This window comes from Prosopis cineraria, unplaced genomic scaffold (genome assembly GCF_029017545.1).
Source record: "Prosopis cineraria cultivar Desert tree isolate PC_DT_omini unplaced genomic scaffold, ASM2901754v1 PC5, whole genome shotgun sequence".
In the NCBI taxonomy this organism is placed as follows: Eukaryota; Viridiplantae; Streptophyta; class Magnoliopsida; order Fabales; family Fabaceae; genus Prosopis; species Prosopis cineraria.
This window is the reverse complement of record NW_026555336.1, coordinates 3527137-3540778: the sequence shown is the minus strand read 5'-3', so window position 1 is coordinate 3540778 and position 13642 is coordinate 3527137. Positions and strand designations below refer to the sequence as shown.

Below are 13642 nucleotides of genomic sequence, written 5' to 3'. Positions count from 1 at the left end.
CCACTCCTACAAATATGTACACACCTTAAAGTAAACAACGGATTTCTTATCAATAAAAGAGAACTAGATAAGGACTATCATCCAAAATATTCTCTTGACAAAGGAGGTGGACATTGATCAAGATGTGACTACGCATGCTAAGTTATTTCACTATAATTTAGGGCAATAAGTTACAGCAGTATCCAAGGAGTTCTGCTTACAATCACCGGTTAAAATGAAAACCTACCCATATAAAAATACACTTGCACCAATCTAGCCTACAGGGGGGAAAGAAAGAATTTAATTTCATAGGCAACAGCTAACTGCGGGGCATTCTCAGGGTTACATTCTGAAATCCAAAACACAAACTGTATTATTAGCAAAACATGCGGCGATTTTGTCACCCTCCTTGTTCCAGCAGACCTCAAAAATGCCTCCGTTGCCAGTGTATGTTTTCACAATCTTCCCGTCCTTCAATGACCAAATGTGCATGGATTTGTCAAGAGATCCACTGGCCAAATACTCACCATTGGGACTGAATGCCACAGAATAAACAGGATCCCTGTCACCAAATATAGCATGTAAGAACCTAAGTGATTCCCTCCCAAGGCCTATAGAAGTCGTCAAATTGTCCATTATGAATAATGATTAGCCTTGTCAATGTCTCATACAGTGGAACAGGAAAAGAAAAGGACAAGGACAGCAAAAGAGGACTGCTTCACATATTATAAACCAATACCTGTGTCCATTCAAGCTGCAGATGAGTTTCCCAATTTCAACATCCCACAACTTCACAGTCGAGTCAAATGATGCACTGCATGAAAAGGCAACCGCATAATACTTAAAAAGCATACTTTCAACAACCGCAAAAAGAAAAATATGAAGAAATTGATCCTCGTAGTGAAACTACAGAAACATGAAGACATATGAATCACCAGCAGTTATAAAGAAACCTCACTGCACTAAAATAGTATATAAAATTCAAATGGATTTTGATTATAAAAACTTAATAAGCTGTAGAAGCAGCTTACAAGTTCAGCGACAGAACATTGTAAACCAAATTATAATTAGTTGGAATCAAACCCGTGATAAGTTAACATAGAATTGCAAATGTCACTTATCAACCACGGCCCACAGAGTCTGGAATTACACATTTTAAATAAATTATATATTCAAGGGCTCCACATAACTAACAAAACCAAGAAACAGACTTACCTAGCCAACACCAATTTTTGGTTAGGGTTACTTGTACCGGGACCAGTTGGGCTCCATCTGATTGTATATATCTCCTACAAAAAATTATTGAAGTTATTTGGGGAGGGGGGGGGGGCCACACAAAGTGCAAGGAAATCAAACGGTATCGAATATATGAGAAATATCATTAGAATATAATACAAAACCAAAAGCCCAGAGTACCTTGGAATGCTCCCTTAAATCATAGGCATACGTGTCCTGCTTCATGCTCCATATCTACATAACAATCATGGATTATTATCACTTATCAATAAAATGAACAACGACTAAACACAGAGTATTCACCCCAAAAAAAAAAAAAAAAACTAACACCAATTCACGCAAAATGGCAGGTTTTGCTTTTCAAAAATAAGATTACAAAAACGAAGAGTTCGTTGAAAATGCCAGTCTGTAGACCCCAAAACAAAAAACACGAGTCATGACACAATAAATAGATCATTCCCTCAAATAAGTGGCCAAAAATTACCTTTGCAGTAATATCATCAGAACAGGAGGCCAGCAATGAGCCTGTGGGATCCCATTTGACACAATTAACTTCACCCTGTAATTGCAGAAAATTCATTATCAACCAGAAAATCTTATCCAAGCTCCATATTGCACCTAAACGAATTAAATTGAAATACTGTGTTCTGCAAAATCAACAGGCCATTTACATCAAATCAATCTCAGCTAACCATGATGAGAAATAGCAAAAAAGCAAGGCTATAATGGGATTGAAACTAATAAACATAAGATAATAGGAAAGCTGGCAGGACCCATCTTGAAAGCAGTGTCCCACTAGCCTGTTGAGTTTGTAAACCATGACAACCATTTTAACTTTTTATCAACAACAAATTCAAGTTAATGATCAACCCATCTCTCTTCCCAATTCCAAGTTACAGTGTTACATGAAGAATTATTTTATATTGTAATACAATAAAAGAGATCATGAGTACAAACCTGGTGGCCAGCAAAAGATTTTATAGGGCGGTTTTCACCAATCTTGCAGACATATATCATATTGTCAGTGGAGCTTGTTGCAAATGACACATTGTTACGCCAGTCAACATCAAGAGTTGGACCTAAACAACATATCAAAAAGAAAATAAATCTCATTGACTTTTTTTTTTGGCCAAGGATTAACAACTCGTTGATAAACAGAGTTAACTTAATATATCATCAAATCTCCACCTGAATGAAATTCAAATTGCTGTTTCCATTCCTCTGCCTTAACATCCCACACAATTGCAGTTTTATCACAACTTCCAGTAAGAAGATAATCGCCTTTCTTATTCCACTTCAGAGAGAATATGGGTCCTTTGTGTTTGCTTAATGTGCTCCTTAGTTCACCTGGTTCAAGACACCTTCATTTGATCAAAACAGATCTATATTTGAACAGTCCTAAGAACAACTTACAAAAAATTCACCTAGAGAATATTACCTGTACAAAAAGATCAATATAGAAATTTAATGTATAACCTATAGGTTGAATGCAAATACATAAATCAGACAGAAAACATAGCCATTTGCAGCGTAAATGCAGGCTAAGGAATTCTTATAAGAGGACAAAGACAGTAGTACAATTGTCTTTATCGCCTAAAAATCAGTACAGAATTCAAGTCTGAAAACTATTAATAACAGGTATCTTGTACTGATTATTCTTCAGTTTTCCTTTGCCTTGTCCTGATTATTTTTCAGCTTTCCTTTGCTTCCCCTGGGGGAGGGATGCTTCCCTACTTTTCATCCCTTCTCAAATGAATATAGACAAACCCTCCTGTCCACAGTATTCCTTGATTCACACTCAACCAAACACAGCTTCATCACTGCTAGACGATTAACTAATGTTGAACTCAACACCTGAATAACACTAGATAACAGCATGTATACACATGACAACAACTCCAGCTTCCGTGCAATTATTCCATTCAACAACCCCTGCCTGAGGCAAGTGAAAGGTAAAAATAAATACCAACAACAGTGTAATTGAGTACATATAGAACATGGAAAATCCTTCCAAGAATGCAAGATGAGATGCCCACCTAAGCACTGATACCATAAATAGAACCCAGAACACACCCTTGAGCCTCCTATTATAGAGCACCTTCTAGACGGATTTTCTGGTCCTTCATAGAAGGCACATGAAAAGTTATTTATTCCTATTTTCCAAATTTACCCCTGTTGTAAATTTACTTTTATGGCTCATCGTATACTGTGTATCCCTCTTCCTATTTTTAACAGAGATAAAGTTGGAAAAAAAAATATTTTAAGACATGTCTAAAAAGTTAACTGTCATTCCTTGGTTCCAGTAAAGTAGTAAAAAATGCCTTATAATAGAGACCAGAGAGAGTATTATAAAAGAATCAGAGAAAATGAAGTTAAAATTAAAAGAGTTCTTGAACATGATTCTACTACGCTTTTTTTGGGTACAATTTTATTTTGATTGTTTACTTTAAAAGCAGATACTTTTAAATGCAAAAGCTAGCTAGAACAAGGAGGATGGGGTTAGATCAGTAGGCTGGAGACCAGAACCTGAACCCATGGCAAAAACCTTTCAAGCACCAGCTGTGACTTCCAGCAAGAAATTTAGTAACATGATCAGGGGAATACTCAACAGAGGGTGATTAAAAAACTACAGCAATTGAAAATAATTGTCCATTGCAGCTTATAGGACCCTATAGCCATTTCACCTGACATACATAAAGTAAATCAAGTTCAGAAACTATAACCCTTCCATTTCTTCATTTCACAGCAGCGGCTCACACTCAGAATTGGCTCTTCGGTTTTTTTTTTTTGGAAGAAGTGGATCTGCCCTACCTACTACCAAGGATCAATTCCTTCAACTCGTTTTAAAGGGTCTTTTTTAACCTAAACTTGTTCTAAAGGGTCTGACAATAAGAAAGAAAACAATACTGTGGCATTGCACAGTTTGTCTGGTTGGAGGGGATCGATCAGTTCTTCAACAATGTTTCTTAGCCTTCAAACTTGTTGCAGGATAACATTGTATTCATAGTTAATAATATCTTCTGCCACTGAAACAAGTTAATAGCAGACAAAATACACAACCATAAGCAAAATCACAGCAATTTGAGCACTTCTCATCTCATCCAATATAACTTTACAAAAGTATAATTATTGATTACTTGATAACTACAGAAACGATGCCCTACCATTTGTGGTCCAAATTCTTGCTTGCCCATCATATGAACCAGTTGCAAGCAGTGTCCCCTCCCCCTGTAAAACGTCCAGCTAGGGTCAACCTCCACATGAGGTGTGAAAAATTACAAAAAAAAAAATGAATTGACTTATCTTTTGAAAAATAACACCAAAGATGAATACAATTCAATGAAAGGTGCAGAAAATAAAAGGCATAAAAAAATGTGAGATACACGTCCAATGATCAAATGCACAAGTCAGATGATCTTATATAATACGCATCCACACAATTCTATGTAAATAATGTTAAGAACATGCATACATACAAGTATCTAACAGAACAAGATATTTAGCTGAATAAAGACAACTCGAAAGGAAAATAAAAACCACTCTGGCATTGCAGATTGAATTTGATTTAAAAGATCATATTTGACTGAAAAAATTTCACAGCAGGAATAACTTTCAAGATCTTCATACAGGGTTAGGTAGCAAGACTTGCTAGAAGACAGCAGTGAATTACAGGTGAAAACTATTCAGGCTGCTTGCACCAAAAATATAAAAAAAATAAAATAACAGCTCCTTATCCGAAGTTCAAACATGCAGACAGTAACAGTGATCTTGGATTTAAATCAGAATCAGGACTAGAACTCACATTCCAATCGAGTGTAGTAACATCTTTACTCTTTTCATTTGTTCTACCTCTAACATGCTTCAACACCAACACATTCAAAGGGCCATTCTGCGAACCAGATTTACTTCTGCCTTCTGGTATTGTCCAAATGCGAGCTGTTGAGTCCCCAGACCTAAAAGTTGAACGGATGACAATAAAGTGAAAGAATATTGTTAGAAGCCAGTTATGTGACTCCTCTTTCAATCTTCACACAAGGATTCTCTTTCCCAAAGTACAGAACTATAACAGAAGATAAAAATCTGTAAGAACTGATTTCAGAGCTAAAGATAGTTAACAAAATTTATGGATAAGAAAGTTTTTGGGAATAACTAGTTTCCCCATATTTATTCTCATTCGTCCAATAAGTTCTTTAGAAGTGCATTTTAAAATCAAGCATAGTCATCAGAACAGAAGAACAAGGAAAAATACAATAGAAAAACATTATCATGGAATGCAGTCCAACATCCCATGTGTTAAAGTAGATAGCTATGAAGTGCATGGTCCGGACTGAATATCATAAAGATAGTTATCAAATGCACCTACATTATATGCATCTCCTGAACCTATTTAGGTCAGCTTATTAATCACATCAATTATAGACCAAATAACCCATCCAACTGCAAATGATGGGGCGGGATATGCATAACACATACACTTTACATTTAAATCAGCATTTAAACAGAAAGTTTGAGCTGGTTTTCATATGAGTCTTTTAAGGGGATAAACAGGTCAAAAATGATACCAGAAGGAGAGACAAATGCAAAAAGGTAGAACAATGATCCCTCACAGAATAGCTTTGGAAGAGAAACTTTATTTCTCCATAGTTTCATTTCAAATCTTTCCAGAAATCCATTGCATTTAACTGAGCACTGTGAAAAAATATGGCATTTGTGAAGGAGATACATACCCTGATGCAAGAACCGACCCTGCAGGACTCCATGCACAAGCACAAACCTAAATAAATGGCAAACAAGATATTAATATGGAGTTTCACAAAAGAAGTGGATAGAAGAAAATCCTAGAAGTTTATAAAATAAACTTAACCTCCGACGTATGGCCCTCCAAAATAGTCACATCAGAACTCAGGATTTCACTCGGTTGAGAAGTTGAAGTTGTAGAGATGTCCATTGGTTCTGGTCCTGTGGAAACAAATAAACCTTCTTCACGCATATTCAAAGGAAGGAACTCTATCAAAATATTAAGTCATATGCTATGGCATGCTTGTGTGCCACACGATAACATAAACTGTCTCACAGAGGAGGTTCTGGAGGAGGTTCAATTAGAGCAATAAAACCTTGCAACTAAAATTGGTGAATAACCATGGAGAAGAAAGGGGGGATAAACAATGTAAAAATTGCCCAGGTATCAATGATCAGTACGATATATTTACTAAAAGAGGTCGTTTCTAATTTTAAGCGCACAGAAGAGGCTAGCAATACTTCATTACAATAGAAATATACTGGATGGCATCTAAATAACAGCTATTACAGAACCGTACTGATTTTGAAATCCTTGTTCTTAGAATAGAATGATTAACAAAGAATGGGGGCAAATCAAGCATTTGATGAAGCACAAATAGTTTCAACTTTGCTCGCCAACCACTATATCATGGATAACTTCTAAATTCATTTGTATTAAAGATCTATATCCCAACCACAAATATGCATGAATAGACGTCAAAAAATCCAAAACCAAAAAAGATAGATGAAAAATGAACAGCAGTAGAAAAATATGTAATTATTGAGACTGACTGGGGACAAAGTGTCAACCAAAAACTTGCAGCAATGCCACGACATTAAACACATTTGATTTGCATTACTGAAAAGTAATTTCATCAATGAGATTATTACCTCCCAAAGTACCATTTTCTTCATGCTTAACAGTAGGTTTATCTTCTTGATCTGTAACCATTTCTCTGTCAGTCTGATGTTCATGATGTAATTCTCTTTCTTTGTCATTTTCAACCTTCTCTCGATCCTTTTCACATGCTTTCTCCTTTTCATGTCTTTCCTTTTCTCTCACTCGTCCACGTTCAGCTTCATTTTCCTTCTCAAGGCCCTTATTTTTGTCCTTCTGTAGTTTTTTTCTTCTTTCAATTATCATTTGCCTTAGTTCATGCACATCTTTAGTGATAAGATCCAAAGGTTGTAAGAATGAGAAATCTTCATCGAGGTCTGCATCACACTGGCAGGCTTAAAACAAACACTGATCAACATGAAACCTCAGGTATGAAAGCTTTAAAAAATGTCAGCTCAAATAAATTGTGAACCTTATCCTACTAACCACAAAAAATAGGAAAATCTGAAGCATTTTCTTTTATTGAAATTCAATATTAATACATGAAGAGTGCTAACATTACTCAAGTTCGCTTCCATTTCCAAGTATTGTAGCCCTTTCTGAACAAATGTAATAAGAGCACCTGGCGGCACCAGATTTCCATCAATTGGGCATTTGTTTATCCCCGCCTCATATCCAAAAGCAAAAGCAGAATGTGTGAAACCTGCCGTTGTAGTGTAAAATAGAAGAAAAGCCAATTAAGATGCACAGTATATTTTTTTTTTTTTTTCCCCTCTCATTACATGCTGCTTTTCTAAAATGAGCTCAACTTTTGTCACGCCAACAGATATCTTAGTCAGTGTCATTACTCTAAGACTAGCACGGCAATGACCTTTATCATTACACAATATCATTTAATATATCCAAGCCCTTAGTTGAACAATTGGTGCTTGCATTAATATCTTAAGCATGTACAAAAGTTCAAAGTATAAATTATAAAATAACTGTAGCCAAGGGGAAATTATCATAAAGATCTTACATAAAAAAATATTAAGTAATGACATTAGCTCAATCAAATAAAAATAAAAATAAAATTGAAAAGACTTAAATGCCCTTGAACAATGTTTTCCCTTCCCTTCTTCCTTCTTCCAGTTTCATTCGTCTTCCCTTCCTGATGGCAATACCTCCATCGCAGATCCACCTTCATGGCCACCTGCTTCAACCATTCCCCACCATGGTCATCATTCCCACTCCTTCCTCCAAGCTCACTCCCTCTCCTCTCAGCAGCACAAACGAGTTCCAATGAAATGAAACGAAAGACAAAACCTATTCTTCTAGATCTATCCAAAAGGCAGCATGATGAAGACAAAGGCATGAAATGAAAGGAGGCCGAGTCACTTGATTTGTAAAGGGAGGACAATGTAAAGCAGGTGGAAGTAACAGAATCACTAAATCACAAAAAGGGATGAGGCATTGAACTAATGGCAAGCAAGAGTGAACCCATCACCTCTCTTCACACAAGAGGCGATGAATGCTGAAGAAAGACATGGAGGATATGCCAAACCAGACATGATGATATGGTATCTGACCTTGATTGTATCATGGGAATCATCATTCTTCCTCCCATTTTTGGGGTAAACGATCACGGCTTCATTTTTCAAAATGAGCTTTCTGTAAGAGAGAATAATTTACAAACAAAACCTGATCAAGTGGTGGAATCCTTCCTGTTTCCATTCCACAAGGGCCCACTTCTTGTAGCCAAATGGGCCATTAGTCTAGCTCCCTTCATTCAATAAGTGTCAGCTTTTTTGCAGACACATATACTGTTTCTCAAAGGGTATCATATAGCTATGTAATTTAAAAGAAGTTCAATAACCCTTACTATCTCATTGGGTCACATCAACTACAATGCTAAGCTGCTCTAACGCACAACAAGACCAGAAATGTGCAACTATTTTGTTTCTTTTGAAATTGAAGGATGATCAACGTTTACAATAGACAGTACAGAGGATGGTAAATCTGCCGAATGATGAATGCTAATTCTTCTATGGCTTTAGAGTTTGGACACGAAGATAAATATTCAACAGAAACCTCCGTATTTCTAAATATAGCATATGCTTAACACCACTTTGCACCATCAACTTACATTTTACTACATTCAAACTGAAGCATACCGAAGAATGTACATTATTACGACTTAATGTTGCTTTGATGACTAGGGAGGTAAAAAGATACAACCAGTATTCCAACAACGTCCCCGACAGCCTGCCTCCACCTTTTTTACTGTTCCTTTCAAATTATCTCGTCCTTGTAGCCCAAATTCATAAACCCAATCTGAGAGCATGAAAATTCACAAAAGCAACACCTTTATACATTGCAATTGTCACATTCCTTTGTTTGAGGTGGTATTTTTTTCTTGGTCAAGTGGAGGTGGGTGGTTAGTGGGGAGGTTGGAAGAAACTAAACAGAAATTCTCAAGTAAAGCTAACATTTTTTGTCATAGGAGACCCGACAACAAGAACTTAAAACTAATTGCTTCATCAATGAAACGAATTAAGCAAGCTTGAAGCAATAGTTGTAGACTCAATGAAAAACTAGAAAGGAAAACGAATTTCAGAACTTCGAGATTGAAGTATCAACCCCGTATAACAGATCTGAAAACTTCCCCCACTCCTGTCCCTCACCACGACCAAAAAGGCCCATCTTGAGGCCAAAAATTCCAAATTTCCAAAGTAAACAAGATCATAATTTCTCAGCACGAAACTAACCCTAACATGGTTAAACAAAACTTATACTCCGCAGCTCGAAAGCCTCAACAGTCCAAACATAATCCAAGTCCAAACCCTAGACCTCAGACATCGAATGGACCCCAAGAGGAAGTTAAGAATGAGCGGGAAACAAAAAAACCGACAAAACACGCAGACAAATTCTAATGGACGGGCAGAAAACAAAGAGCGCAGGGAGAAAACAAACAAACCTGATTCTTGAAGGTAGCGGAAGACTAGGTAATTGAGCTCAACGGAGGTGATGGAAGTCATGTTATCGGAGCAAGCGGCTTCAATGGCCTTCAAAGAAGTCTCAGGAAACCATGCGTGACGGGCGCAGAGGGAGAGCGAGAATGGAGGGAGAGCGCGACAGTAGAGTAGAAGCGGGCAGGAAGGGGCAGAAGGAACGGGCAGCTTTTGATTTGGGAAGGAGAAGGAAGAGGAGGAGGAAAGGCGTCGTTAATGGTGGCAGCTAAACAGAGGGATTTTAGAAACGCCCGTCACGCGACTCCGGGTTGGTTCCGTTTTTTCCTTTTTGATTATTGTACTTGCTGCTTCGCCTCTTCCGTTTTGGGGTGAATTTATTTATGGGTCCTGAGGCGTGACACACCGATCGTTTCGTCTCGAATCAATAATCGCATTTGTTTCCTGAAAACATGATCATACCACTATTAAATGTTAAATATTAAATATTCTACTAATAATTCAATATTATTAATAATTAATAAGTGACTATCAAAATTTAATTTAATTTATTCATGGTAGTCGTAGCCGAAAGAGATATAATCACTTAAGTACAAAGTTTTGAATTCAATTGTGTATAAATATAAAAAAGTTGATGTATATTTTTGGTCATTTAATTTTATATAAATTTTTAACTTATTTCCTTAATTTTATAAAGTATTATTTTGGTTCTCTAATTATAACATCTTAAATAATTATTTTTTTAAGCAAATCATTGTTATTTAAAAAAATAAACTTAATATATAAGAATATTTTGTTAATATTTAAAAATTAATTGTATAATTCTTTATAATAAAATTAATAATGTTAGGATTAAACAATTGAAAAGACACTTTATAATTAAAAAAGTAAAATAAAATCTCTTGTATAGTTAAAATGCCAAACATACGTTTTAATCATATAAAAAATATTTATGAAACAATTACCTTATTTAATGTGAAGACACTCAATTCTTAATGGTTATATCAAGAAAAATTATTTTTAGACTTCAAAACTCTATCATGTATCCCTTATGTCTTTATATATAAAATATTTTTAATTAAATCTTATATATCAATAAAAGTTTATTATTTAGTTAAACTTCTATAAAACATAATAATTTTTTAATTTTATTCCTAATAATATCATAATTACTATCATGATGATAGTAGAAAAAATAACAATTAATTATTTGTTTCAGTTTTTAAGATAAGGATAAAATTATTTAATTACTCAAAAATATCATTGTCATCTTTTATATTTAGGAATAAAATTTAAGAATGAAATAAACTTTTAAAAAATACCTTATACATAAGAACGAGAGGGATTATTACAGAAAAGCCTTTTCTTTTTCTATATTAAGGCATCATGATTTGGGAGTCCCAATTCCATATCCTTGAGTTATATCTTTTGGATTTCAAGCTGGAAACATCACTCAATGTATGTATAGCTTTCTAATTTTCATCTTTAAAATAAGTTTATAGGACAAATTTGTTCGAACAATTTTCTACTAAGTATAACTAGTATTCTCAAATTTTGATTGGTGCAATATTATGCAAAAAGTTCAAAAATTAATGCAATATTGCTTTGCAGTAATGTTTGATAAATGTTGACTATTATTTTAAGTATTAAAAGATAATTTTACCCTAAAAATTTGTCTAAAGGAATTATTGATATTCTAAACTTTTGATTGATGCAATATTTTTTGGTCATCAACTTTTGAATCAAAAGAATGCAATACAACTTGTTATAAGTCAAAATTAAAAAGTTTTATGTTGAATTACATTGAACGTTTCAAAGTCAAAATGCAGGTTAATCTATGTTGTCCATTAGCAAGTAGGAAAAAGTTTGTATTTGAGTTAGTGCAAGCCAAGAACCACTCATGGCCAAAATAAAGGCAAGTCCTATAATATCACCTTCTTAACCATAAACTTAACCATAGTTATCAAAATATACCATAGTAATTAGAATTTAATCAATCCTAATTATCTCTATCATAGTAGAAGAAATTCAATTGCAGTTGAAAATAGCTAACCACAATAGAAAAGAAAAGGACTTAGTTTAAAAGTCTCCTATGGTTATTAAGATTTAACTTATAATATTGAATTCTCTAAATAACTCTATCATGTAGAATGGATTCTAGCATGGTAATATAAATTGAAACCAAAATTAATAAAATATATCATAGTATAAAGAGCTATGCCAAATCTTTGGAAGATGTTATGACAGAAAAGTTTACACATAAAACCTTCAAAAGGGACAAAGTTTAAATCCAGGATCCCAATATTAGAAATTCACTTTCCAAATCAAAACATTTATTTAGTAATAACTTATCAAAGGTTACAAGCAATTGGAAGCATAGGATACCATCACAAATTGAAAACTCTTAGAAATAGGGTTAGAAAAACCAATTAACTCAAAAACTAAAACGTTGTCGTGCATCAGTCGCAGTGACAACACAAAGGTTATCTATTGCAACAAAGCATGCATGCATGGTGGTGTGCCCTTATCGTGTCATGTGTCATGATGAAAGCACCATTCACTATGACACATAACTTTGACAACAAGATTGTTGTCACGCAAAATTGAGGGGCCAAACTTCCAGCGCACCTCAAATATTTATTTGATATCTGAATGAGGTGACTTAATTATTCGCAAAAAGATAATACAATAAACTAGCTAATGACATTAGTTTTATTTTTAAATTATTTCGCATCACAATGTTGGACACCTAAGACCACATTTACCATACTTTTACACTTAAACACATCTAGGGTGTCTAAAACACACATCAGTGCTAAAAGCAAGACATAATCCCTAAACCATACTCAATATATTCAAGACTACTTGTATAATGCACCACATTTATTTTTAAATAACATATATAAATTTTCAACCCTCAACCTTAACTTTTCAAAGTAATTAAGAAGAAGGTATTTCACACCAGCTTGTAAAATACTTTCAACTTATAATTTTCAATATTCAAAACATAGTTTCTAATGACATTTATACTAGTATTTTGGCCCAATATAACCATTGAAATTCATACACAATTCTAGTCCTAAAGTACAAAACATGTCAAGATAAACAAATCAATGGTGCAATTGTATCAACATGCTTATCCTAGGTGGCAACACCATTCCTCATACACATGATATATTCCAAAATACATTAGGGTATTATTGTTAGGACTCTAGTCCTTTGCCACTGATATTTTGTGACATCCTGGATTTTAACTCCCTAATTAATTAAAGAATAATTAAATTTAACTAATTAGAATGGAGTTCAAGATATGATTCTTTGTTCATTATTTCCCTGCTTTCTTTAAAGGTGAGAAGGAGTTTGAATTCTATAAGCTCTAATAGGGAAACATAAATAAGGAAGAGTTCACAGCAAAATTTAATAAACTGTCTAAGTACTCTACATACTTGAGACACCATGATGATGAGCAGTAGAAGGCCGAGCAATTTCTAGATAAGATGAGTCTTGAGTATGGTCAATAGTTGGCTACCATTGATACCATCTCTTTTAAGGTTATATGCAATAAATTCAAAGTTATAGCCAGATAGGGTTGGGTCATGGAGGAAAAGAGAACGGATGGCCAGGATAAATTCTCATCATATATAGGCCGTATAGGAGACACCATCAAGGGCAATGGTAGACCTGCTTTAAGTATTATAAGTTTAAGTACATAGCCAAATATTTTCCAAAGAACATCCCTACTCCAAATTAGAGATCCACTAGTTGAGATCAAGTTTTTGCTATGTTTGGGGAAGAGGTTGAGGTATCTGTTAAGCTGATTAGAGGTAAAACTCACTTAGTAGTAACCAGGTAGATGCTTCAT

At 34.6% G+C, this 13642-nt stretch overlaps 1 protein-coding gene across 3 annotated transcripts; it reads right to left on the bottom strand.

Annotated features, from left to right (window-relative positions):
- On the bottom strand, positions 1 to 10134 carry LOC129311389 (WD40 repeat-containing protein HOS15-like). Of its 3 annotated transcripts, XM_054953674.1 has the most exons (14): positions 9789 to 10134; positions 7390 to 7535; positions 6886 to 7219; positions 6080 to 6174; positions 5943 to 5989; positions 5018 to 5168; positions 4380 to 4443; positions 2404 to 2562; positions 2173 to 2294; positions 1700 to 1774; positions 1396 to 1449; positions 1195 to 1268; positions 719 to 793; positions 4 to 541 (listed from the first exon to the last, which is right to left on the bottom strand). In XM_054953674.1, exons 1-14 carry the CDS (start codon positions 9847 to 9849, stop codon positions 322 to 324), a joined length of 1677 nt encoding a protein of 558 aa, XP_054809649.1. In that variant the 5' UTR covers positions 9850 to 10134; the 3' UTR covers positions 4 to 321. The 3 variants fall into 3 exon arrangements, with proteins under 3 accessions (XP_054809651.1, XP_054809650.1, XP_054809649.1); XM_054953676.1 differs by lacking the exon at positions 9789 to 10134 and having other exon boundaries at positions 1 to 541; positions 6886 to 7209; positions 7390 to 7531; XM_054953675.1 differs by lacking the exon at positions 9789 to 10134 and having other exon boundaries at positions 2 to 541; positions 6886 to 7227; positions 7390 to 7531.
- Between the last annotated feature and the right edge of the window lie 3508 nt (positions 10135 to 13642).